General features: G+C 51.7%; 2 protein-coding genes across 3 annotated transcripts in view; both read left to right on the top strand.

Moving 5' to 3' along the window:
* The first annotated feature begins 264 nt into the window (after window positions 1–264).
* Window positions 265–10,899, top strand: LOC122367948 (CD302 antigen-like). 2 transcript variants are annotated; one of them, XR_006254151.1, is made up of 3 exons: window positions 265–613; window positions 1,835–2,560; window positions 10,861–10,899. XR_006254151.1 is itself a non-coding variant. In XM_043341502.1 (2 exons), exons 1-2 carry the CDS (start codon window positions 398–400, stop codon window positions 2,075–2,077), a joined length of 459 nt encoding a protein of 152 aa, XP_043197437.1. In that variant the 5' UTR covers window positions 368–397; the 3' UTR covers window positions 2,078–3,020. The 2 variants fall into 2 exon arrangements, 1 of the variants encoding a protein (XP_043197437.1); XM_043341502.1 differs by lacking the exon at window positions 10,861–10,899 and having other exon boundaries at window positions 368–613; window positions 1,835–3,020.
* The window catches only part of LOC122367951 (cadherin-23-like), a 56,373-nt gene continuing 38,271 nt past the window's right edge, over window positions 9,717–27,818 (top strand). The window contains exons 1-8 of the mRNA XM_043341505.1: window positions 9,717–10,112; window positions 12,082–12,282; window positions 14,028–14,258; window positions 21,226–21,376; window positions 21,685–21,805; window positions 22,332–22,440; window positions 23,813–23,960; window positions 24,529–24,641. Coding sequence (XP_043197440.1) covers window positions 14,121–14,258; window positions 21,226–21,376; window positions 21,685–21,805; window positions 22,332–22,440; window positions 23,813–23,960; window positions 24,529–24,641 — 780 coding nt within the window. The 5' untranslated portion in view covers window positions 9,717–10,112; window positions 12,082–12,282; window positions 14,028–14,120. The remainder of the gene's footprint in view (window positions 10,113–12,081; window positions 12,283–14,027; window positions 14,259–21,225; window positions 21,377–21,684; window positions 21,806–22,331; window positions 22,441–23,812; window positions 23,961–24,528; window positions 24,642–27,818) is intronic.

Genomic DNA, 27,818 nt, shown 5'->3' with positions numbered 1-27,818 from the left:
TTTGACGTTAACATTGTTTTCTGTCTCGAACATCACCTAACGATTTTATTTTCATTTATTGGTTAGGTCATGTTGACATGCGATAAAATCAGAGGTTTCGGTTAGTATAGAGCACCAATACCATGCGCCATGGATATTAACTTATTAGCCAGCCGATCGTCCAAAAAATGTATTTTTAATATACCTAGGTAAGTTGTTGGTTTTAGGTTTTAGCAGCTAGAACACTTTCGAGAAGCGAGCGCTTCCAAAGCTCCGCGTGAAGTTCGCATCTGTCTCCACCGATAAGGCACCTTCAAACTCAGTGACCAGCGTCCTATCTTACCTCCGGCTCCGCCCCTGAGAAACCGCAGCATCAAAAGCCGGTTGCAGCGAGCGCCTCCCTCCAGACGGCAGCACCATGTCGCCCCTTGCCACCGTAGTTCTCCTTCTCACCGCCAGGGCGGCGCTGCTGTGCCCGGACTCAAACTGGGTTGCCACGGGAGACGGCGATTGTTATTTGCCGCTGCCCGGAGATCTCTTCAAAACTACCGCAGAAGATGCAGAAGTGGCCTGTCGTGATTTTGAGCCGACTGCAACGCTGCCAGAAGTACACAACTACGAGGACCAGCTCACGGTAATGACTGTCGAAGTTCCGGCGACTTTACATGATACCAGTGGCGGCGGAAGCGGGGGGGGCAGCGGGGGCACGGCGCCCCCCCATCTCCCAGGGTGGGGGGGCAAACATATCTTTTTGCCCCCGCAAAATTGTTTTCGATAAAATACCACAATGCTTCGATACTACGTCATGAACGTATGCCAGTTTGGCTGAGTACGTTTTTAATAAGTTGATAGTGCGAGTAATTTAGATTTATATTGTTGCCAGGCCCAATGTCATAGTAAACATTTTGATTTGATTGGCTAGCGATGTCCGCAGCGACAGCTGAAAGATCGTTCTCAACTTTGCGCAGAATCAAAACCGACTTGCGCTCCACAATCGGCCAGAAGCGACTGTGCAGCCTCATGCTTCTAAGCCTCCATGAGGATATAGCGAAAGGTCTGGACCCTGAGCTCATCCTATCAGAGTTCGTGCGCAACCATCCCCAGAAAAGAGTGCCAGTGTTCGGGGCATGGCAGTTGATGGCTGCTCCGCGTCACTTTAGTGTATGTGATGCAGTGCATGGGTGTATGTGATACACGTTTGTCTGGTCTCTGGCGAATAAAAGTTTAGCTTTCGCTATATTCTCGAAAAGCCGCAAAATATCCTGGATTTCGGGCGACGCGAGGGTAGTTGCCCCAAATGCCCCCCCCCCCCCTGGATCCGCCAGTGGTGTCAGGTGGCCTACCATTTATTAAAAAAAAATATATATTTAAAAAAAATATCGTATCAGGGCTGTGACGAAAAGTAAGTGGCCTAAATCCGATGAGAAAACAGGATTTGGGGGTACCCTAGGTTTGTCTCCGTAGCCCCCTCCCGCGCCCAAGCCCTGGATCCGCCAGCGGTGCCCCCCCCCATCCCAAATTACCTTCCGCCGCCACTGATTGAGAGTTTTAAATGGTCCTGTGCAATGATGTCATTTAATTGATGATAAGTCACGCCAATTACGTCAGTGACAGTACCCAAGTTTTGTGAGCTCAGAAGTGCGCTGCCGCCAAACCAAAGCACCCACCTTCTCCCCACACAGTTACTGTCAATTGCCCAATGCCCAGCATATGTACAGCGTTGCTCACTTCAAACGTTGCTCAAACCCCTCGAGCTCTTTGTAGTGATCCAACACACCCGCCTGACCCCGCTCAGACCATAGGTGCTCCTCTCGCTCATGTGCATGTCACGTGCATGTATCACCTTCTTCCGCAGCTCGACCAGCTAGCTGACGGCCTGGCCGTCTGGCTGGGCCTCTACCGCGACTCCGAGTACGACCCCTGGTTCTGGCCGAGTTCCAACGTCTCCTACTACCGCTGGGCCACCGACAACCCCGACGAAGACATCTTCCTCGGAGACTGCGCCTACACCAAGGACAGCTACTGGTACAACATGGACTGTGTCAACTCGACCTTCAGCGTCGTCTGCTTCACCACTGATGAAGCGCTGGAGGAATAGGATGCAGCTGCTGAAGAGAGCTTGTCGATGCCGGATTTAGTCTAGAGTCTAGTTTGTTGGAGTCGTGGTTTGTAGGATGGAACAATGAAGCATGGCATGGCGTTTGTAGATTCGCAGGATGAATTATGAAAGGACGAAAATGGGGTGGGGTTGTCGATATGACAGCGTTAGGTAGAAGCAGTGGTTGGCGCTGTATGGTGTTTTGAGCATTGAGCTATTCATCGCACGTGAAATTTAGGTGATCCATACGTTATAAAACAAAATATAAAGTGTTCACGGGCGGCCTATGTCATCACGTGCCATCACTTGTCGTATCCCCACGGCCCGGTTTTCTGAGACGTTAATGTCAAAATAGAAATTTTTAAGCAACTGAAACTAGGGTATACAGTTTGAAGAAGCGTTGGAAGCGACTTGACTTCAGGCTTGGTTTAAAATTAATTGAAATTGATCCTGTTGGTAGTGATGAGAGATGTTCTGCAATATGTGTTGCCGACAAATTGCACCTATGCAAGGCGGTACGGGCGAGAGACTCAGCGATGCTGAGCCGAACCGCCGCCGCGCCGCCGAGCCGAGCGCCGTCCGCGGTCGCGGGACGCTGGCGTCCCCTCTGACCCGGCTGGCCGGCCGGCGCGGCAGGGCGGCTCCCTGTTTGCGTAGGACCGGCCCAGGTCCGGGCCATTGTGTGGGGCACGCACGTGCGCGCCCAGCGTGTGTGTCTTCCGGGTGGAGCGCTGGACGCCCGGGCCATTTTTAGCCTTTTCTGTGTGCTCTGACCGTCCTCAACGCGTCTTGTTTCACCCCCTGTCGCTGTATATAAACTAGTTGTAAACACCCCCGGCCCTCACTTCACCTTTCGACTTCGACGGGGACACTGCGCTGCCCCGCTCTCTTCCCGGTACGTTTCGCTGCCTTGTCCGCCAAATATAGTGAACTAGAAGACAAAGTGTGTGAGAAGCCCGAGTGAGAAGTGAAACAGTGCGCGGTCTACACACAGTTGAGATATTCGACGGAGATGCGGCAGGCGTATCGGTTCCGGTGACCAGGTCTACTGACTAGTGACTATCCTTTTTTCATCCTAAAACATTCCTAAAACTCTCTAAGAAGGGGGTTCATTTGTCGTCGGCATCCGGCGCTCTCATATTTTAGACCCTAACATACTCCCTAAGAAGGGGGTTCCTTTGACGTCGGTATCCGGCGCTCTCATATTTTAGGCCCTAACATACGCCCAGAGAAGGGGGTTCCTTTGTCGTCGGTATCCGGCGCTCTCTTATTTAGGCCCTAACATACGCCCAGAGAAGGGGGTTCCTTTGTCGTCGGTATCCGGCGCTCTCTTATTTAGGCCCTAACATACGCCCAGAGAAGGGGGTTCCTTTGCCGTCGGTATCCGGCGCTCTTTATTAGGTCCAAATATACTCCCTGAGAAGGAGTTTTCTCAGTCGTCGGCATCCGGCGCTCTATCCTGTATCCAATATTTAGTTGTATCTTAACTAGGCTAACGTGATAGGTTATAACATTTATTTTCCCAATTTTCCAATTAACCCTCGCATGTGTGCGGCGTTTGCCAGCTTCTAATGTGTAGGGGGGGGGGGTCGGTTGGACCCCCCCCTTGCCGTTTGGCCCCTGATCGAGCTAGAGCTTCGCGGAAAAAACGAGCGTGTTGCCCGTGACGAGAGGAAGCCGATGATACCCAATTTTAAGGTCCTAGGTCATTGGTTGACCTTCCAGGTCAGGTCAATGACCCAAAGTCGGGAAAATCGGGACCTGTTAGAAAGTCGTAAAGTGTGGCTGCTAAGGGGTTTTTCGGGGTGCTGATCACGAATATCGTGTTAGTTTTGATCACAGATGATGTCTTGAAGCATTTAGACCAGGTCGGGTCAGGTCAGGTCAGGTCAACCAGTAGGCGTCGTGACGGGTATTCGTAGTACGTGTCAACCGCCTCTGACAGCTTCGTAACATGTTACGAAGTCACCAAAACTACTTCGTAAATGTTCAAATGGTTGCTAAATTCGAATTCAGCTCCAAAAACTAGCCTAGAAACATATAAAACTCGAAAAAGTGACCCGAGGTCATCCGAGGTCACCAAAGGTCAATGACCTGACCTGACCTTCAGAAGACCTTGACACACACGGGAGTAACATCAAATCACATGTTTGAACGTTTGAAACCACGAAAAGCTTGCAAACACGCGGCTAGTGCGAGCCGACATACGCGAAATCGCGATTCCGGCCAAACATGGTCTCGGAAAAGAGGTCACAGGTCAAAGGTCATTTGGGTCAGGGTCATGAAATTTTCAGGGTAGGTGTTAAATTGATCAATGCGAGGGTACTGAAAATTTCGTCGCGATCGGCCGCTTTTTACGCGAGTTATTTGCGAAAAACCATGGGGGGGGGGTCCATCCGACCCCCCCCCCCTACACATGCGAGGGTTAAACCATTTTCCTCCTGGATCTCGGTCACCAAACAACCAAATGCTGTGCGATGCGCGATGAAATACAGTCCACACCATGAAAGGAGATTCGAACGAAAGCGTCGCCAACATTTTCTGGTCCTCCGGGCCGGATGGTCCTGGCCTGAAGTGAGAACTGATGACCTTCGTGGCTGCCCGTCGCCAACTTAGTGATTGATTGTAGGTTACAAGCTGTGCCTCGTGTGTGCCAGTCGGATCGAGAAGAAAATTCCGATGATGGAAGATTCGACTCAGGCGGAGAACACAGAGACGGCGACGGTGAGTCAGGACACTGCCGGCGAGGAAGCTGGAGACACTGCATGCGTGTTGAAGCACCTGAAACTTCAGCGCGGGCGCAAGGCCGCCGCGTTTACTCGTGCCTGTAACACGGCGGAGGCTCAGATCGCGCGCCGAGCTAGCGAGGAAGAACTAAAGAAGCGGCTCGAAACCCTGAATGCGACACTGGATGGTTTCATGGAAGCCAATGACGCCTATGTTGAGAAGGTGCAGGAGGTCTGCGAACTGGAAGAAGCGGAAGAGTACGCCACCCGACTGACGGCACGGCACGCCGAGACGGTGAAAAGAATTGAAGAGGCGACTACGCACCGACCAGTGAGCTGCTGCGCGGCGTCGCAAGCAGATGACAGACCACCACCATCAAAGTTGCATCACGGGGGGAGTAGAGCGAACGGATCCCGTGTTTCCGGAGTCTCCAGAGCGGTGTCCAGGGAAGCTGTAATAACGGCAGAGATGAAAAGCCTGGAGCTGAAGCATTTGAAAGCCAGGCAAGACAGAGAAAGGCAGCTGAGAAACCAGGAAGCAGAAAGAACAGCTCAGAGGAGAAGAGAAGAAGACAGGATGGAAGAAGAGAAGAGGATGATGGAGGAAAAGGAGTTAGAAGAGGAGGTGGAACGAGCGCAGCAGAGGGCAAGACTTCTGAGGGCTGCAGAAAATGAGCTTGAATGGGAGCGGAGAAACGACTTTGATGACGAAATCCCAGTGGAGGTGGAGCCTGAGCAATGCGATATATCGAGAGCCGTCCGTGATACGTCAGGTGAGCAGCGGCCGGCATCCAATGGTGGCGAAGTTTCCCGCTGCATCTCGTCATCACCCAGAGCTGTCGGTGTTCCTCAAGGTGAGAATGGGGTGCTCAAGAATGACGGACTGGCTCGTGCCAGCTGGATCGCAACGCCGGCCTCACCCCGACGTAATGACCTGGCAGGACCATCAGCGTTCGTAAAAAGCATACCGCGACTGACTCTGCCAACGTTCCGTGGAAATGCACGTGAGTGGCCGCGCTGGATTGGTCTTTTCAAAGCATTGGTGCATGATCAGCTGTCCCTGTCGGATGCTGAGCGCATGGCTCACCTTCAAAACGCGGTGGAAGGGGCCGCGGCCCAGGCCATTGACGGCATGCTATTCAACGGTGACTTGTATCACGAGGCCTTGAAAACCTTGCAAGATAGGTTCGGACGAGAGGAAGATATCATCCAGGCCCACCTGCGAAATGTGTTTATGACCTCGCCACCGTCACTAATGGACCTCCCAGCGATGGAGAAGTTTTATGCGGTCGTCCATAACACAGTCACCGTCCTGCGAAATCTCGGCTATGCGAGTGACCTGTCAAGCAGTGAAAACTTGAGAAGAGTGGTCGAAAAGCTGCCGAGCGAACTAGCCCGAGAGTGGGGCCGTGAAGTGTTCCGGCTGCGACCGACGAGACCGACTCTGGAGACGTTCACCGAGTGGCTCCAAGTCCAAGTCAACATCCTGAGCTTCTCTGCTGTCCAGTCCGGGACTTCAACATCGGAACGGAAACGTGCAACAGTTGCTTCAAGGGACGGCCCTGTTCGGCGAACAGCGCTGGCGACAGGAGCTAATGGTGAAACCGAACCAGAGGCCCGCTCTCTGCCAGTGTGCGTGGTGTGCAGCAGTAACCACAGGCTAAGCGACTGCTCAAAATTCAAGGCCAAGACCCCAGACGCAAGAAGCGCTGTTGCCTATGAAGAAGGTCTTTGCTTTTCATGCCTCAAGAAGGGCCACTGGAGCAGAAGCTGCAAATTGTCTCGGCGGTGCAATGTGAAGGGATGCAAGCTCACGCACCATCCGCTTCTCCACCGCGGATCAAGTCGGTCAGGAACCGATCAGAGCAACTCGAGGAGGGATCAGTCGTCAGCAGGGACAACCACGGGAGCGCCTGAATCTTCAGCTGAAGGTAGTTCCGGGAACCAGCCGTTTGTAGCGGCCTCGGTAAAAACGGACACAGACACACTGCTACAGATTGTTGCTGTGCGGGTTCACGGGCCCCGCGGCTCGACAGACGTTCTGGCACTCCTGGATGCTGGAGCTCAGACATCACTGTGTCGTGAGGATGTTCTGGAGGAGCTGGGCGTTGCCGGGGAGCGACACCCGCTCTGCATACAAAACGTGGAGACCAGTGGCACTCAGCGTCCGTCCGAGAGAGTGAAACTGAAGATCAGCCCCCTTGGCACAGGGGCAAAGAAGTGCATCAACATTCCTGAAGTGTGGTCTGTGCCAGCGCTGAATGTGACTGCGAATACGATGACGAAGAGTCAGCTTCAGAGACTTGAACACCTTCGTGATCTGGAGTTCCCGCAATATAATGGCGGGCAGGTGAAGCTGTTGATTGGTGCAAACGTCCTTGAAGCAGTGCTGCAGAAGGAGGTGCGTGTGGGACGTCCGAATCAACCGGCCGCTGTGAAGACAGACCTAGGATGGACCCTGACGGGCTGCGTGTCTGACATCGCGCCCAGCAGCAGGCGCCGGGTCATGTTTCTGAGACGTCAATCGAGTGAGAGCGAAGTGGAGCTGTGCGCTGCCGTAAACGAATGGTGGTCTACAGAAGCATCTGGAGCAAAGTACAGTGAAATGATGTCACGATCGAAGGAGGATAAGAAAGCACTCCAGATGCTGGAAAGAAACACGATCAAAAGTGGAGAGCGATACGAGACCAGTCTGCTGTGGAAGGAGACAAGTCCTACACTTCCCAACAACAAGCGACATGCTATTCAGCGACTACAGCCAACAGAGAGAAAGCTCGAGAAGCTTCCAGAGGTCGCAGGGAAGTACCAGGTCATCATCAACTCCTACGTCGCCGAGAGACATGTATCGGTCGCTGCTGTCTCAGCAGACGCACTCACAGAAGAGAATGAGTTTGAGCTGGGCCAGCAGCTACAGGAGGCCCAGCAGGAGCTGCAGAAGCAGTCCAGCCAGCTGGAGGAGCAGCAGCAGGCAGCTGCCAGACTCCAGGAGCAGCGGACCACGGCCACCGCAGACTACAGGAAGGCAGATGCCGGCCTCACCAGGGCGTTGGCCGCTGAACTGGCCGCCTGTCGGGAGCGCGACCAGGTGCTCTCGGACAAGGCGAGCCTGGTACAGCAGCTGGAGCGGCGCGCTGCTGAGGTGGCCCGGCTGACGGCTGAGATTGAAGACCAGGGAGCTGAACTGGCTGCAGCTAATGCGGCCAAGTGTCGGGCGCTGGCACAGGTAGGGGAAATTGCCGCCAAGGAGATCAGTCTCCAGTACAGAGAGAGGAAGATGGCGAGTGAGAAGGAGGTGCTGGAGAAGCAGATGTCTCTGCTGCTGGAGAGTCTGAAGTCGCAAGCAGAGGAGCTGTCCACGCTGCGCCGCCAGCACAGCTCGCGGATCCTCCAGCTGCAGGCCGACCTTGCCAACAAGATGGACCAGCTGGGGACGGAGCAGGCGGAAAAAGAACGGCTGACACAGCAGGCGGCCGACCTGGAGCAGCGGCTCACCGAACTGGTGGAGAAGCCCCGGCTGCAGCGTGAGGCCGAGATCGAGCAGGAGGAATACTATCGACAGCAGCTGCGGTCACAGGAGCGGCTGGCGCAGCCCTACAAAGAGGGCGTCGAGAAGGCGGAGGCCAGGTCGAATGAGATGCTGCGCTCGGTGGACGAGCTGCGGTCACTGCTGAGCTCGGCCAGTGAGCAGCAAAGCCAGCTGGAGGTGCATCTGGACGAGACGCACACCCAGCACGGCCAGAACCTGGTGGAGCGCGACAAGGTGATCCAGCTGCGCGACCGGCTGGAGACTTACGAGGAGCAGCTGCAGGCAATCACCCGCAAAGGTAGCCTTTCAGACGAGGCGGTGGAGGCCACGTCACCGTCCGCCGCCGCCGTCAGCCGGCTCCTGTGGCAGGGCATGACGCTCACACAGATCTTCACTGGGCTCAGTCAGGCCAAGGAGCAGCTGACGGCCACAGAGGCCGAGAGCAAGCAGTTCAAACTGTGCCTCGACCAGATCCTGAAGGCCATTGATGAGTGGACGCTGGACATCCAGAGGCAGCGCGAGGATTATGAGACGGCGGTGCAGACGATCGACTCTCCCACAGACAGCAATGGCAAGGCATTACAGGAGCTGGAGACAGCACACGCCAAGCCTGACGACGCCCGCCGGCGACTGCGTACCGTACAACACGAGAGGGATCGGCTGGCCGCCCAGACAGCGGACCTGGCGATTCAGTTTTGTGTGCCGCTGAAGAAGGTGGAGGAGGCGCGCGGCGGGTTCGTCGCCACACCCCGGTACGAGCTCGAGCTGGACACCTTCTCCGCCGGACGGCTGATCGCCCAGCTTCTGGTCACCTTCCGGGACAAAGAGGGGCTCCAGGCGCGCAACCAGGAGCTGCTGTCCGTGGTGCGCGAACTGAGCGCCGCCCGGGAGGAGCTGAACACGCAGCGCTCATGGCTGCGTCCCGTGGACAACTGATCACTGCCTGCTGCGGTCCCATGCCCGAGGTACCAACCGTCCAGTCCCCCATAGCCGGTGCTCATCTGGGTTTTCTCGGAGAAGATATCCAACAGTCGTCCGTCATTTCCATTGTGCGTGTGACTTACCGGCCCCCGCCCACTGACCGCCCGCGCTAGCTCCGGTTTTTTGTGCCTTCCTGACAGGGACCTGAGTCTGAGTTCAGGGCTGTGTAAAGGTAACCCGTCTCCGCGCGCGAGTGTTAGGCCCGCTTTACCTCGCTCCGCACCTTGCTGGTATGCTGTGCGTGTTTTTACTTGTATGGAGCTTGGAAATGATAGTTACCCGCGCCCGTTTCGGTTATCACCTTTCTTGACTGTTCGTTTGCGCTGTTCAATTTGTCGGTCAAATGTTTGTGTTCGACGTTCGCAGTGAAGCCGAACACAGGGGGGAGTGATGTTGCCGACAAATTGCACCTATGCAAGGCGGTACGGGCGAGAGACTCAGCGATGCTGAGCCGAACCGCCGCCGCGCCGCCGAGCCGAGCGCCGTCCGCGGTCGCGGGACGCTGGCGTCCCCTCTGACCCGGCTGGCCGGCCGGCGCGGCAGGGCGGCTCCCTGTTTGCGTAGGACCGGCCCAGGTCCGGGCCATTGTGTGGGGCACGCACGTGCGCGCCCAGCGTGTGTGTCTTCCGGGTGGAGCGCTGGACGCCCGGGCCATTTTTAGCCTTTTCTGTGTGCTCTGACCGTCCTCAACGCGTCTTGTTTCACCCCCTGTCGCTGTATATAAACTAGTTGTAAACACCCCCGGCCCTCACTTCACCTTTCGACTTCGACGGGGACACTGCGCTGCCCCGCTCTCTTCCCGGTACGTTTCGCTGCCTTGTCCGCCAAATATAGTGAACTAGAAGACAAAGTGTGTGAGAAGCCCGAGTGAGAAGTGAAACAGTGCGCGGTCTACACACAGTTGAGATATTCGACGGAGATGCGGCAGGCGTATCGGTTCCGGTGACCAGGTCTACTGACTATCCTTTTTTCATCCTAAAACATTCCTAAAACTCTCTAAGAAGGGGGTTCATTTGTCGTCGGCATCCGGCGCTCTCATATTTTAGACCCTAACATACTCCCTAAGAAGGGGGTTCCTTTGACGTCGGTATCCGGCGCTCTCATATTTTAGGCCCTAACATACGCCCAGAGAAGGGGGTTCCTTTGTCGTCGGTATCCGGCGCTCTCTTATTTAGGCCCTAACATACGCCCAGAGAAGGGGGTTCCTTTGTCGTCGGTATCCGGCGCTCTCTTATTTAGGCCCTAACATACGCCCAGAGAAGGGGGTTCCTTTGCCGTCGGTATCCGGCGCTCTTTATTAGGTCCAAATATACTCCCTGAGAAGGAGTTTTCTCAGTCGTCGGCATCCGGCGCTCTATCCTGTATCCAATATTTAGTTGTATCTTAACTAGGCTAACGTGATAGGTTATAACATTTATTTTCCCAATTTTCCAATTAAACCATTTTCCTCCTGGATCTCGGTCACCAAACAACCAAATGCTGTGCGATGCGCGATGAAATACAGTCCACACCATGAAAGGAGATTCGAACGAAAGCGTCGCCAACAATATGTTTTGCTCCTTTTTTTAACGATTTGTTGCCGACCTTGTCAAAAAGAATCCAAGCTTTTAGGTCGCATGTCTTTCATTGGGAAGATCGTATGAGTGAATAAAATGCATACCTTCGCATGCGTTTTCTTGCTGTTGTTTGAACAGGCGTAGCACTAAGCCATCCTAGATAATAAGTTTAACTAGCAAAGTCTCCAAAATAAAGAACTTGATTTTCGCACATTAGAGTGCCAGTGTTATGGAGGCCTCTTAACCCTCGCCGGTACAGGGGGGGGGGGGTTGATGCAACCCCCCTAAGGTTTTTCGCGAATAACTCGCGTAAAAAGCGGCCGATCGCGACGAAACTTTCAGTACCCTCGCATTGATCAATTTTAAACCTACCCTGCTGAGTGCGGAGACGGAGTTGTTAACTCAACGCTGTATTTGATGAATAGATGTAATGAACACGTGCCTTTTTATCTACCTTTCTTCTCAAGTTAGCTTACGGTAGATGTTGAACCTGGAATTCACATCCAGAGCTCTGACATACGTATACCTGAAGTTAGGATAAATTTGTTGTCATCATCACTCGCATGCAAGTTAGCATGCTATTGCTGATGTAAAGCTATTTATTTACACCAAGTGATGCAGCGAATCACTAATGTGCGATGACCAAAAATGTGAGTAGCGCTTGGGAAGAAGAAAAAAACACTAAACAAACTTTCACTTCAAATATCCCATCGTTGTGATTAGCGTTGCATTTAGGCCGAACTGAGCCGGCGCCCGGCGCAGCGTCCGGCACTCGTCTGACCCAAGGCCAGCCCCGCCCCTTCTGTCTCCCCTCCGCTGCTTTTACAATCGCTCTGCCTCACTGACCTTCCTCTGCCGCGCCGCGCGAGTGCTTTCTCTGCCCCTCCCCCTCCTCCCTGCTCGAGCCGGTACCCCTCCCCTGTCCCCACGACGGAGCCGACAACCCTCCCCCGCCGGCGACCGGCACCCCTCCCCATCGAGACAGTACCCCTCCCCACCTAGCCGGTCCCCCAGTCTCAAGGTGTGCGGGTGGCCAGTGGCCACTGTCCCAGCCCGCTCGAGCCTGACGCTGTCTCCTGCGGCTATCCGTACATTCCCACCGAACCTGGCCGGTCCCAAACCACAGGTGAGCGGCCAGTCTACCGGTCCGCGCAGAGGTAGACCGGCCCCAGGCGGCTAACGGTGCTCTACCGGCCCGGGTGTCGGTGGAAGCAGTGCAGCTGTACGGCGGGCGAGTCGCGTCTCGGAGAGTTCAACGCGTGGTGGGGGAGACTTGCGAGCACCTCTGCGTGCAGGTGTGAGTGTGAGGTGTGCGAGAGGTCATTGCGTGACTCTGAGTCGGTGTGCGAGTCACCGGAGTCGCGGAGGACACTGGGGAGTCGCGGGAGCCCGGAGGAGTCGAGGAGTCCAGCGAAGGTCAGTGGTGGGAATGTCTGGCCGTTCGGCTCGGGACGGGTCAGCGTCCTGGCTTGACCTGGCGGCGAAGGCACGCCTCTCTCGGCGACGCGTCGTCCGGTCTGTGCCGTACCAGCATGCCGCATGGACCTGGTGACCTATGAGACTCACCATATGACTCTTTGACTGTAGGGGCAGACAGGCACCGGTCCTAAAGTTAAAGACATACCCGCATGCCGTAATGTCCGCACGACTTACCAATGACCCGCATGTGAGCTGACCAAACCATCCAACTATCATTTCTATGCATCTACCCTAACGACAGCACTGCAGCCGGGCTGTCGAACCACCGAACTTTGCCGAATCTAAATGGGTGTCAGGCCCGGTCGGGCGAATTGGTGCCGATTACGTGGGACGTGTGCGGACGGGTAAGGTAGCCCCGGCCAGTGGGACCGGTCCCACGGGATTTGACGCTGGCCGGACGAAGTGGGCCGCTGAGGTGCTCCTGGGCTGACCGCCAGCGGCGGGATGCATGGCCAGAAATTCCGGCAGGGAATTTCAAATGGTGGTGCACGCGAATACAATGAGCGTGGTGCTAAATAAATAAATAGTCACGTCGTAACTCGTAGTTGTGTGACAAAACTGAGAATGGATACTGTATTGATGTCTGATGAACACCGGAAATGTGCAAATTTCTTATCACCGTGGTACTGCATGGTAAATAGCAAATGCCTATACTATCAAGTATCAACTCACAACTGGAACCCAATGGCAGTGACAGGCGCGGTCAGTGACGCCTTGCGATTCAGACTCCATCTTTATATATCCGCTGATGAATGATGATCAGCTGAACCTGAACCATTCAAGATGTTTATCAAAAATGATTACCTACCTGTATGTTATTTGTCATGGCTTTCATTGCAACGGTAATTTTGTTCATGTTTACCGGGAAAATTTTGGTTTCATGTTCAGCAGCAGTCATAGTTTTAACGTGGCATTCGAGTCATGCAACTATTCCAGTTTAAAACAGTTCAGTATTGCGTGATTTACGACAAAAATGCAGGACCTAGCGTAAAAGAACATGGCAAATGTAACAGCAACACGCAAGGGCATTCACGTAAATTGTAACGTTTTACTGGGTTAACGAAAGTATGTCGGCATGCTTAAAAATATCTTTCTTTACCAAGATCTTTATCGGTGGCCTGTGCCGTTATTGAACCCGCGCCCTGCTGAGAGAGGTGTTTGAAGCTTGAACACAGCTCCCCTCGCGGGTTTTCGCGAATAGCTAATAAAAGACGGCATCACGCGCAGCCGTTTTTGGCACAACTTATCAAGCATCCTTTCTGTACTTATTGTTAAGATTTCAGACCCAGGTCCTTCAATGTCAGGTCACCAGGTCACGACAAGTAACCTACCCTCAGGAAAATTGATAATGCTCGTCATAGCTACACCGACTGAATGATCGCTTAGATTCTTAGAAACTTTCAGTGATTTATATGGGCATTGTATGTGTAAGAAGTATACCTCAGAACTCCGATATCGGTGACCTAAGTTTAGGTCAATTTTGCGACCTTGTCATATGCTCGTCGACCTCACAACTTTTGATAGAGACATACTAAAGCAGTGGAAACACCTTTGATGTGTTCATTTCTACGATACGGATTTATTTATATGAAGGATGACCTTTTCCGGTCATGGTACTCTGGGACGCTGGAATTACATCATTATACCCACAACGCTATACACCTCCCTCTTCTCTGCTGCAGCAATGGTCCGGATTGCCTACGCCATCTAGAGGCACCAGTCATCATCAGCAGGGCCATACGTGCGGCACCTCCACTGGGAAGCTTCCCAAAACCATGCTGCGGTTTGCTGTGACCCTGCTCTGGTGCGCATGCACACTGGGTCAGAACACGCCACCCCAGTTCGAGAAGGGTGGTGACATGCTGGATTTCGCCATCAGAGAAGACGCGGAAGTCGGCTCTCAAGTTTATCAGGTGAGCGATCTTTCGGTTATGGTGTACTTCGTGCACGTGTTGCCTGCTTACCTTTGATGCAAGGACAGTCTTTGTCACAACCCTGCTTCAGCCATAGCTTAGGTACTTCAGCTACAGCTTTTGGTAGTCCAACGCTCGTACGTTTATCTCGGAAGCGAAGACGCCCTACAGTTTACAAGTCACGTTCATTGGTTTGATCCGCTGTCATTTTCTGCACTGACAGTGTTAAATGAGATCGCACGTGTGCTTTGCAATGTAGTAGCCCATTGTACGGGGAAAATATCACACAACAGTCACGTAATATACGTTTCACTAGAGATTTTCCTTGGATAATAAGTCATGTGTAATGGGAATCCACTAGGGTTACCCGCGTGCTCCGCAACGCGAAGGGGGGATTTTTTGACCCGTGGGTATTGGGTTGGTCTGTGTCGATTTGGTTGGTAGATATCCATTTCGTTCGATTGCTTTTTGACGGCCAAGCATTTTGTAAGAAAACAAAAAGATGCATCGCATCGAGGTGCCCGTGTCGTATTATCATGCGTTCTACTTTAGAATGATTCGAAAACTGGCGTGAAGTCTTTTGAGGGCCATCGATGAATTTCGCTAAAAATGACAATGTAATGGTTTGGAACATTTACATTTTTAAGGATACTGTTGCTAATCATGCAAAAATGAAGAGTGAATATTGGACAGAATTGAATGCTCTATCCAATGGTACCATATTCAATTGCCAAAGGTATCAGGTTATGCAGCAAACCCCGTGTGATTAATAAAGTGGCACAAAATTGACTAACACCATTTTCTCCTGTGATTTGCACCACCTTGATTTGGATCAATCAGCTTTTCACAATTTTTATATGAGAGGCGGTACCTTTCTCTTGCAAATAGGCGTTGATTCAACTCGCTCCATTTAACGGTCACCTAAAAATAAAATTAATTCCAAAATCCCTCAAAAACCGCAATTTTTCAAATAAAAGTGCCCTCTCCGGTGCACGTGGCGCGTGCTATCCTCTGCATTGCACACCATTCAATAGCCCGTTCAATTCTGTACACGATGTTGTTTTCCCCGTGCCGGTCGGACCCCTGGTCACCAAGATATTGCACGGGAACTGGACCCGTGTCGGCCAAAATTAGCCGTTTTCGCCCGATTTCGCACGCCGATTTATACATGTAAAGTCTATGACGCGAATTTGCACTTTTTGAGCACGCGCCACGCGCTCCCTATCAATCCGATCGAGCTGAGACCCCTCAAAGGCACGTCGCGCATCCTTGATCTATAAGTTGTGCAAATTTCACCGGGCTAGGTGCAACGGCCTGGCCTGTAGTCCACGCAAAGCACCACCAAGTCGGGACCTCGGTAACGGACAGACGCACCCTCCTCAAATAGTAATATAGACAAGCGGCTGCGCCACTTGCTTTGCTGCGTGGTAGGAAAAAATTGCGGCACCAGCCAATTTGCTTTCGAATGGTGTTTGATTCATGTCGATGTGTCGTCTAGAAGCATAGATATGGACGGAAATGTGAAGAGAATTTAAAAAAGAACTGTTCTGAGGGCGTTGTTGGATGAAATTTGGGTGATACGGGGTCAAGACGGGTCAAAGGGGTCAGCCCCGGTCACTTTGGGTCAGGCCAGGTCATATAGGTCACCTCTCGTCCGCTGGGATCAGCCCGGGCCACTGTTCTGCTTTTGCCTCCACCACCACCCCTGCCCCTACCCCTACCCCTACCACTACCCCTACCACTACCCCTACCACTACCGCTACCACTACCGCTACCACTACCCCTACCACTACCCCTACCCCTACCACTACATCTACTCCTACCCCTACCACTACTACTACCCATACGCCTACCCCTACCACTACCCCTACCACTACTCCTACCACTACCCCACCCCTACCACTACCACTACCCTACCCCTACCCCTACCCATACCAACACCGCTGGGTCATGTCAGGTCACAGACTAATTGGATCCAATCAGTACTAAAATATCAGACTTCAAGTGTTCCCAGCCCTGCTCCTATTCGTGCCATTGCATTACAACTAATCGATTTTGTCGGAAATGGCGCTTTGTGACAAATGTGGCGCATTGCGGCAAACGTGGCGCATTTTTACCCGGTGATTGAGCATGCATCTTTGCACCAAATTGCAACTTTAACAGACCATATTTGACAAAACTGTGCGATTTGCGGCAAAAATGACGCCCTGTGACCAATGTGACGCATTGCGGCAAACGCGGTTCATTTGTACAATCTTATCACAAACTGTACCCATTTAGCAACAATCAACACATTTTTTCGCCACCATTTATCAAAATCAATAATTTCACCATCCTTCAATGCGAGGCACCCGCCGCCGATCGGCATGCATTTAGCTCACAAAGTTTGTCGACCCCGGCTCTCAATGAAGATCTACGAACCGATCAAAATTTCATTGGCGTTCTTCCAGCGCGCCCCACGCGCAAACCGTGCACCCCAGCGAGTGGAAACCTAGAAAAGGCGCTGACCCGCTCTGTCACCTATAAGGTATGCAAATTTCAACCCCCTACGATATACCGTCTGCCCTGTAGGCCGGCTAAATTGAACCCACTACACGGCGTGGCGGACAAACAGACAGATGGATCCTGTTCAAATAGTAAGATACTGACAAGCGGCTGCGCCACTTGCTTTGCTGCGTGGTAGGAAAAAATTGCGGCACCATTAAATTTGCTTTCGAATGGTGTTCGACTCAAATCGATGTGTGGTCTAGAAGCATAGCTATGGACAGAAATGTGAAGAAAATTAAAAAAAAGAACTGTTCTGAGGCCTTTGTTGGATGAAATTTGGCTGATACGGGGTCTAGAAAGGCCAAGGGAGTCAGCCCCGGTCACTTTGGGTCAGGCCAGGTCACATAGGTCACCTCTCGTCCGATGGGATCAGCCCGGGCCACAATTCTACTTTTGCCTCCACCACTACCCCCTACCCCTACCACTACCCCTACCCCTACCACTACCCCTACCCCTACCACTACCCCTACCACTACCCCTACCCCTAACCCTACCACTACCCCTACCACTACCCCTACCACTACCCCTACCCATACCACTACCCCTACCCCTACCACTACTCCTACCCATACTCCTACCCCTACCACTACCCTACCACTACCCCTACCACTACTACTACCCATACCCCTACCCCTACCACTACCCCTACCCCTACATCTACCCCTACCCCTACCACTACTACTACCCATACTCCTACCCCTACCACTACCCCTACCACTACCCCTACTACTACCCCTACCACTACCCCTACCCCTACTACTACTCCTACCACTACCTCTACCCCTACCCTACCCTACCACTACCCCTACCACTACCCCTAACCCTACCCCTACCCCTACCAACACCGCCGGGTCATGTCAGGTCACAGAATAATTGGATCCAATCAGTACTAAAATATCAGACTTAAAGTGTTCCCAGCCCTGCCCCTATTCGTGCCATTCCATTACGCTTAATTGTATTTGTCGGAAATGGCGCTTTGTGGCATATGTGGCGCATTGCGACAAACGCGGCGCATTTTCACCCGGCGATTGAGCATGCATCCTTGCACCAAATTGTACCCTTATTGGACTATATTTGACAAAACTGTGCGATTTGCGACGAAGATGGAGCCTTGGGACAAATGTGACGCATTGCGACAAACGCGGTGCATTTGTAAACTCGTATCACAAACTGTTGCCATTCAACGAAAATCTACACAATCTCTCGCCACTTTTCATTCAAATTAATAACTTGCCGATCCGCCAATGCGAGGCACTCGCCGCCGATCGGCATGCATTTAGTCCACAAAGTTTGTCGACCCCGGCTCTCAATGAAGATCTACGAACCGATCAAAATTCCATTGGCGTTCTTCCAGCGCGCCCCACGCGCGAACCGTGCACCCCAGCGAGCCGAAACCTAGAAAAGGCGCTGACCCGCTCTGTCACCTATAAGGTGTGCAAATTTCAACCCCCTACGATATACCGTCTGCCCTGTAGGCCGGCTAAATTGAACCCACTACACGGCGTGGCGGACAAACAGACAGACAGACAGATGGATCCTGTTCAAATAGTAGTATAGACAAGCGGCTGCGCCACTTGCTTTGCTGCGTGGTAGGAAAAAATTGCGGCACCAGCCAATTTGCTTTCGAATGGTGTTCGATTCAAATCGATGTGTCGTCTAGAAGCATAGATATGGACGGAAATGTGAAGAGATTTAAAAAAGAACTGCTCTGAGAGCTTTGTTGGGTGAAATTTGGCTGATACGGGGTCAAGACGGGTCAAGGGGTCAGCCCCGGTCACTTTGGGTCAGGCCAGGTCACATAGGTCACCTCTCGTCCGATGGGATCAGCCCGGGCCACTATTCTACTTTTGCCTCCACTACTACCCCTACCCCTACCACTACCACTACCACTACCCCTACCACTACCACTACCCCTACCCCTACCCCTACCCCTACCACTACCCCTACCACTACCACTACCCCTACCACTACCTCTACCACTACCACTACCCCTACCCCTACCACTACCCCTACCACTACCCCTACCCCTACCGGCTACCACTACATCTACCACTACCCCTACCCCTACCACTACTACTACCCATACTCCTACCCCTACCACTACCCCTACTACTACCCCTACCCCTACTACTACCCCTACCCCTACTACTACCCCTACCACTACCCCTACTACTACCCCTACCACTACCCCTACCCCTACTACTACTCCTACCACTACCCCTACCCCTACCACGACCCTACCCCTACCACTACCACTACCACTACCCCTACCCCTACCCCTACCAACACCGCTGGGTCATGTCAGGTCACAGAATAATTGGATCCAATCAGTACTAAAATATTAGACTTAGAGTGCTCCCAGCCCTGCCCCTATTCGTGCCATTCCATTACGCTTAATCGTATTTGTCGGAAATGGCGTGTTGTGGCATATGTGGCGCATTGCGACAAACTCGGCGCATTTTCACCCGGCGATTGAGCATGTATCTTTGCACCAAATTGCAACCATATCGGACCATATTTGACAAAACTGTGCGATTTGCGGCAAAAATGACGCCCTGTGACCAATGTGACGCATTGCGGCAAACGCGGTGCATTTGTAAACTCGTATCACAAACTGTTTCCATCGAACGAAAATCAACACATTTTTTTCACCACTTTTCATTCAAATTAATAACTTGCCGATCCGCCAATGCGAGGCACTCGCCACCGATCGGCATGCATTTAGTCCACAAAGTTTGTCGACCCCGGCTCTCAATGAAGATCTACGAACCGATCAAAATTTCATTGGCGTTCTTCCGGCGCGCCCCACGCGCGAACCGTGCACCCCAGCGAGTCGGAACCTAGAAAAGGCGCTGACCCGTTCTGTCACCTTTAAGGTGTGCAAATTTCAACCCCCTACGATATACCGTCTGCCCTGTAGGCCGGCTAAATTGAACCCACTACACGGCGTGGCGGACAGACAAACAAACAGACGGATCCTGTTCAAATAGTAGTATAGATTGCATTGAGGAATGTCACTGACCGTTTCGCCCTACATACGGCTTCCGTTACTAAGGATGAATGAGTTTTTTTTTATACAAATTGGGATGTCGTCTGTAGCTAGCATGTTCAATGGTTCAAAAACCGTTTGATGTAAGTACGGTAGGCCATCGATGCCTACACTATAGGTACCACGGCATCTTACCGTCATAACTACTTTTCATGTATTCTTTTAACGAGAAAAGTGATACACAGTGAGTTATCAAATTCATCTTCTACACCTATCTACCGTTCCATCTTTGACTGCCATGACTCATATCGCACTTGATATATGAAGATTGAAGAAATATAAAATGTTTTGTCCCAGCCCTCTTTTTATAGAGGGCCAACGTACGCGTTTTTTGGGGGGGGGGTGCTACCATTTGCATTACCTACAGCTCTCGCAAAAAAAAACCTTACAAAAATAATGATGATAAGTCTCAAAGGACAAAAAAAAACTCGCGCATTAAGTGTAAACGCGTTTCCTACGCCTCCTCTACGCCCCCCCCCCCCCCCCGTTCACCTGTGATGTGGTTCTAAATCGCGGGTCATGCAAAATGTCTGATGACGTCATTAATCCTATGACGTCACGTTAATAGACCACCGATTCGGAAGTTGAAAACCACTTGTACTTACCTAACAGATCGCACGTCTTATTGTCCTTTCTGAGTGCCGGCCACCGTCGCGGACGCTGCGTTCTGTCGGGAATGACCAGTTGTTTTGCATGGTCCCCGCACTAATCACGTTATACGTCACAGCGCTGTGCGACACAGTCCTGATGGCCGCGTTTTGGACAGTGCAGGATCAGTGACAGACGAGAAATGGGGTCTCTCGGGAGCGGTGAGATCTCTGGGGAGAAGTGTGCCGCTCAGGTCTTCACGTGGAGCCTCGAATTAGTGGCCTGGCTCGTTAATTCGAACCTAATTATTTCGAACCAAGGCCATATATTTTCGAACGCTTAACTTCTGTAACTCGAAGATAAGATAAAAAGAATTTCGGCGAACACGAATAGACGTCAATGCTACAAGTTAAAGCGCAGTTTACTGGCTCTATTTCGGGCTGAATTATCTGTGCGATCTGTTATGTTTTTAGGTACACGCAATACTCGTCACAAATTACTGATGAATGGGTCGACTTTTTGGAGGTTCAACACCAATGGTTGTGAAACAAGTGCAAGCCTGCGGAGTTCGACTTTGACCAGACTTAGCACTACTGTACCTTTACTCTTTATTAATTATTCAAGTGAATAAATGCTTCAATGACCCAGGAATCCAATATAATGTCCCACGACTATAATGTTTTTTTCTGGTGCCTAAACTTGCAAAATTGATAGGCGTCCAGTAACGTGATCTACAATTTAAAAAAAAACTTTAATGCTTATTTGTGGACCCTGCCTTCTCAGGTGGTAGCATCGGATGCTGACGGAGACCGTGTATCATACTCGATCAGTGGCGACTTCTTCAGCATTGATCGTATCAATGGCCGGGTCACGCTGGTCAAACCCATCGACCGAGAACGCATGCGGTCGGTGGAGGTCATCCTCACAATCACAGGTGAGATCACTAACAGTATACCACTAGATTCACCACCACCATCACCAGTGTGGTGAATGTGTTATTGTTAGTAATCTTGTGTACAGCATTACAATGCAGATGAACTAAAGGACCATTACGTTGAGGAAGTATGCGAGTTTGGACGATACAATAATTTTAAAACTGAGCTCCAAGTACAGCCTATTTTTACCATTAGAAAGCATTAATCAACACCTCGAACCGGGCGGGAATCGAACCTTGGACCTTCCTCTCCGAACGTGAAGTCCTATCCAGCTCGCAAAACTGACTCCGCACGTGCTTTGTTTCAGACACGGGCACCGACGGCGAAGAGCCGAACCTGGTATCGGTGAGGCGACTGGTACCCATTGTCGATGCCAATGACAATCCGCCCGTGTTCAACGGCCTCGACAACGGAGCCTACCGCTTCAGGTAGGTGGCGTTTCCAGCATGTCAGTGGTGATGATGATAGAACGTCACTTCATCGATTGTGGTCACTAAAGAGACTCAAATCGATGCTCCGATAAAAGCTGTTGTGCTAAGCCATCGCCGACTGTACTAATTTTACTTACCAATTTACGGCCTTGCGTGCCTGTTGACTGTTCGACTTACCACGAATACTTTAGGGCGCAGGTATTTTGTTTGCACTCTTAAAAAGGCATAAATCGATTTAACTACCTACCTATATGAAAATGAACTTACACATCAAACAGCACAAATAAATAGCTCTTGTAAAATAGCACATCATGCAAAGTTGAGGTTGCTACGGCATCCGGTTGTTCTTAACTAGTAAGCCCCTCACCATCGACAGAACAGATGTTCTACTAACACGTATCACACAAGATCTACATTGATTTGACAAACGAAATAAGTGAAATAACCATGACTAGTACCTAAGAAACACTAATGAATACCTCTAAGTACCTCCAAGCCATGTGTGTCTTTGTCTGACCCTCAGTGTCAGCGAGACGTCTGAGGTGGGCTCCACGGTATTCTCAAAGGTCAACGTCACCGACGCAGACTTTGGGATGAACGGCGAGGTCAATCTGGTCTGCGATTCCAACAAGGTTAGTGAGAGAAAAGGTTATCTGTAAAGCGGTCTGATGGGTAAGAAAGATGGCCGTTTTTTTTTCGGCCGGGGAAAGGGTGGAATGCAGTCGTCTTGCAGGGCTATGAGAGATAGGTAAACGATCACCTTTGATCCAATAGCTCCTTGATCTCCTTCCTATCTTTTGAGCTGAGTTCATAAAGTTAGATTTTCAAGGATGTTGAAGCGTCAGAGTTTGCAGTCATTTATCTTTGTTTATATTTGTTGATTTGTTGTATAGCGTTTTTCCTGTCGTTCTGACCCTGCGTGGTGCTCAGCGGTTGCGACGTTTCTGAATACAGGCCTGCTCACTTCATCAAACATCTTTGCGTTCTTATAAATAGGTCGATTTCACTCGTGAAGGAATACAGTTTCTATGATAATAATATCACCCTACAAAATCCATTCGCGACGTAACGTCTGTATTTAAAAGTATAGAATGTAATTTTCGTTAAGACTATTCAACTTCGTTCTGTGAATGATCTTCACCTCACTGCAAAGCTTAGATGAATTCCATTTCTTGGACCACATAAAGATATGATGAAGGTTCTAATTTTCCCGCACACAAGCACTCTAGATAGCCACAAGTTCCATTCAGTCACATTACAGAATTGTATGCCTCCTCAAAACTGCATCATTTCTTTGATGCAGCGAAGCTTTCAGCACATAAATTGCATTTGGACACATGCATTGTGTATTCTGGCCACCGGACAAACGTCACTGGCCAAATAGCCACAATATGTACTCAGCATTGCCTTTTCTGTAGAATGGACTAACGTCGCTAAAGCATCAATGTCTAGGTCAGTTCGACGAGTTCGATTTACTTCCAATGAAAAGAACTCGCGACGCGGTAATAAGAAGGCACAGACGTCGTAATGAATGGCATTGAGAATGGATATTGACAAGCAACAAATGCCTTACATTTTCAAGTAAATAGCAAAGTCGGAACGGTTCGGTATTGTGAATGTAATGCCGTAATACCATTTGAAGGGTGAGGTATTTCACCTTATTGACTGAGGACTATTACGTTCGTGTCCCGAGTCTATGCAATTAAAATCTTAGTACGAATATTTTCTAGAAACCCAAGTTCCATTCTCGCTGATCTCATATGTTTATTTATGTATTTTTTCCTCTTGCGGACTTTTGAATTACGCGAAAGGTCCCCGCCATCTTTTTTCCTGTGTCCTGTTTTTTTTTTCGTCCAAACTCTTAACAGTGCTGAATTGAAGCATTAAAATTGGTGATCTCCTGTTATTTGTACCTAGTACTAACTTGTACTTGTACTTATACCTGCTGTTTGTATCTGTACTCTGTAGACGATGTCTTAGAACCGCCCGGCCTTCGTTTCGCAGACCCCGGAGGCGTGCGAGCGGTTCGATGTCCGCGGAGTGGGCCTGAGAAGTGGCGTGTTCATCGGCATCGTCACTCTGCGCGAGCCCGTCGACTTTGAGGCCGAGAAACACTTTGACCTCAGCGTCCGCGCCACAGACAACGGGAAACGTGAGCGAATGTCCCTCAGTCCCTCAGCTCCCGTAAGCCATTCCACCTGCCACGGAAATACGATCAACGACTGCTGTGCATGTGATCCCCGTCGCAAAGTGTTTCATGAGAGTAAAGGACAGCTGACACTTTTTAGTAACTGTGGCCCTGAATGAGTATTTGGTTCCTGGTGATGGCAAGTCGACATTCTGTAATTAACTATAGAAACGGTATGACCGTAATTGTCCGTCATGACTGTCTAGCGCAAGCAGAAAATAACCATCTGCTTCCCGCGACTCATGTATTCACATGACATGAATACATACATTGTATGCCGATAATTAACCGCATAGAGATATTATCCAGGACAGACACGCACGTCCACCCATAAACCTATTACATTCTATGTAGAGACCCATCTTTTCTCACTATCTCAGCTCTGATTCAACTTGGCCTGGCGTCGGTGACGATCTGGCCCTCGCTCCCTTCCCCACACAGGCTGACCTCGCCCAAACCTCCCCTGCGCTGGTGATCTGACCCGTTCTCCCACTCACTATACTGACTTGTCCTGCCCCTGCGCCGTCTTTAGCTCAACTTACAGCCACCGCGCGGATGGTGATTTCTGTCGAAGATGTGCAGGATCAGCCTCCAGAGTTCGTCAATGGACCCTACTCGGCTACCGTGGCCGAAAATACCCCCCCGGTAAGCACGATCAGAGTTCCGTGAAGGCCGAAATAGTCCTTCGGTAGTCAAAAAATAGCATGCCGGAATATGTCGCTCTCGCTCGCATCAACCGCTCGCACGGAGGTTCATGCGATTAACGTAGGAGATATTTATGGTTATGAGTAGATTCTCGCATGCGATTTCCTGACTGCGGAAAAAGTATGTTTCAGTTGTAACTGTTGGTACACGATTTTATGCCAGTGTCAATTGCTTCGTCTATAGTCTGGCAAAGGTAAGAGAAAACGGAATTAACCCGCGCACCGACGGGGGGGGCGGATATCCGCCCCCCCCCCCTGAGGTTTTTCGCGAATAGCGGGAAAACCGCGGCGCGTAGCGCCGCGAAATTTGGTATGACTATAACCTCATCAATTTTACACATGGTGTGCAAGTTTGAACCTCCTACCTTTTAAGGTCAGGTCACCAGGTCACTTTGAATGACCCAACCTCAAGTCACTTTTTTGCAACTTTGTCACCGTGCCAGAGCTACAGTAGATGTCGGAGGCCTTTGAAAGTCGCAGGATATTATTAGGTCATTAGTAGCTACAATTTGGATATCTCGGAATTTTGATATCGGTGACCTAAGGTCAGGTCAATTTCGCGACCTCCCCATTATAAGTCAATGGGGGAAAAATCAACTCCCTGTTTTTACCACTAAAACGGGTCGGAATGGCCCCATATACCATACATGACTTCATATACGATCAACCTTCACTACCTTGAGGTCTGTTTTGCTGTTGGGCAGCTGTGAGGTCATGTGACGTCATCAAAGGTCACCAAAGGTTTTTGGCCAATAACTCCGTACAGGAACAAGATACAGACGCGTGGATGGTCTCATTGTGTTCAGCTCGTCAAGACGCATCGAATGATATACATGATGACCTCGAGGTCACAGGACCTTTGACCTTGACCTTTCGAGGTCAACATATATATCGTTCGATGCGGATTGACGAGAGGATCACGATGATGCCCTTAGTTTGTTCCTATCTTGACTAATTCGAAAGTTGTTCGAGAACAACTCTCTCCATATCTAGCGCCGCCATTTTGACTTTTTCGACCCCTGTGACGTCATCTTTGACCTGACCTGAAAATGACCTTAGTAAAAATTGTAGATCTTGGCCATGCGTATCCGATGCCGTTTACCGCTTGTCGCTATCTTGCTTCGTTCTCGAGATCTCAGGGGGGGGGGGCGGTCATCCGCCCCCCCCCGTCGGTGCGAAGTTGGCGCAGACCCCCGTCGGTGCGCGGGTTAAAGGGACTATCCCACCTTCTAAAATGTTGTTAAAACCAGTTAAATTGTGCCCGACTTTATAGATTGGATGACCAGGAACACGGTTCTGGCATTTATTTTTCATTAAACATCTTAGGCTTCCCATATTCCAAACACAAACTTTCAAATATGTGACGTCACCAGGGGCGGATCCAAGGGGGGGGGGTCACATGGGTCATGGCCCCCCCCTTGAGGCCCGGGGGCCCAAAGACCTGCCAGGGGCACCACCGGCCTATCAGGGGTATCACAGTCCTGACAGGGGCACCACAGGACCGCCAGGGGCATCACAGGCCTAGCAGGGACACCACGGGCCTGGTGCCCCTGGGCCCTGATAGGACTGTAACGCCCCTGACAAGCCTGAAGTGTCCCCGGCAGGCACGTGGTGCCCCTGACAGGCCGGTGGTGCCCCTGGCAGGCCTGTGGTGTCCATGGCAGGCCTGTGGTGCCCTTGCTAGGCCTCTGGTGCCCCTGACAGGCTTGTAATGCCCCTGGAAGGACTGTGGTGCCCCTGGGCCCTGACAAGCCTGAGGTGCCCCTGACAGGCCAGTGGTGCCCTTGCTCGGCCTGTGGTGCCCCTGGCAGGCCTCTGGTGCCCCTGACAGGCTTGCGGTGCCCTTGGAAGGACTGTGGTGTCCCTGGGCCCTGACAAGCCTTAGGTGCCCCTGACAGGCCCGTGGTGCCCTTGTTAGGCCTGTGGTGCCCCTGGCAGGCCTCTGGTGCCCTTGCTAGGCCGCTGGTGCCCCTGGCAGGCCTCTGGTGCTCTTGCTAGGCCGCTGGTACCCCTGCGCCCGGAGAGGACTGGTGCCCCTGAAAAGTCTGAAGTGCCCCTCGGCAGGCCCGTGGTGCCCCTGACAGGCCCAAGGTGCCCCTGCGAGGCCGGTGGTGCCCCTGGCAGACCTCTGGTGCCCCTGGCAGGTCTGTGGTGCCCCTGGCAGGTCTGTGGCGCCCCTGGCAGACCTGTGTTGACTGGTGCCCCTGCTAGGTCGCTGGTGCCCCTCACAGACCTGTGGTGCCCCTGGGCCTTGACAAGCCTGAGATCCCTGGCTATGACAGGCTCGTGGTGCCCCTGATAGACCAGTGGTGCCCTTGCTAGGCCTGTAGTGCCCCTGGCAGGCCTCTGGTGCCCCTGCTACCCCTGCGCCCGGAGAGGACTATGGTGCTCCTGAAAAGCCTGAAGTGCCTCTCGACAGGCCCGTGGTGCCCCTGGGCCCTGACAGGCCCAAGTTACCCCTGCGAGATCGGTGGTGTTCCTGGCAGGCCTCTGGTGCCCCTGGCAGGTCTGTGGTGCCCCTGGCAGGCCTGTGTTGACTGGTGCCCCTGCTAGGCCGCTGGTGCCCCTCACAGGCCTGCGGTGCCCCTGGAAGGACTGTGGTGCCCCTGCCCCTAGGGGTGCTCATGGGCCCAACAGGCCCGTTGTGCCCCTGACAGGCCTGTCGTGTATACTTGCTAGACCTGTGGTGCCCCTGCTTCCTGGCAGGCCTGTGGTGCCCCTGGCGGGTCTGTGGCGCCCCTACAAGGCCGTAGTTGCCCGTGACAGGTTTGTGGTGTCCCTGGAAGGACTTTGGTGCCCCTGACAAGCCTGAAGTGTCAAGGACAGACCCTTTATACGCCAGGGTCAAGTTCGTCGGACTGACAACGATTTGCTTACCTGATAACGTTCCTGGTAAGTACTCACTACTCAGCGTCCACAACATATATACACATAGCACATTCATATATACTTGCTTACAATTGGTAAATGTGGTTGTGGCTAAGAGTTAAGATACTGACTGAAAATAAAAAATAAAAAGAAAAAAACTGAAAATGGGGGCCCCACCAAAATGAAGTGGACGAAATCCGTTGAGTTTTTAATTTTGGGTATAGGTAGGGGCACCACTTCAATTCATGAC

The sequence above is a fragment of the Amphibalanus amphitrite genome, unplaced genomic scaffold, assembly GCF_019059575.1.
Source record: "Amphibalanus amphitrite isolate SeventyFive unplaced genomic scaffold, NRLGWU_Aamphi_draft 000910F_arrow, whole genome shotgun sequence".
Classification (NCBI taxonomy): domain Eukaryota; kingdom Metazoa; phylum Arthropoda; class Thecostraca; order Balanomorpha; family Balanidae; genus Amphibalanus; species Amphibalanus amphitrite.
This window is presented reverse-complemented; position numbering and strand designations above follow the sequence as displayed.

Excerpts from the sequence above, each read along its gene's own strand:
- LOC122367948 (XM_043341502.1), top strand. The coding sequence starts at position 398 with ATGTCGCCCCTTGCCACCGTAGTTCTCCTTCTCACCGCCAGGGCGGCG. Across the intron at positions 614-1,834 it reads ACTACGAGGACCAGCTCACG|CTCGACCAGCTAGCTGACGG; the intron begins GTAATGACTGTC and ends CTTCTTCCGCAG.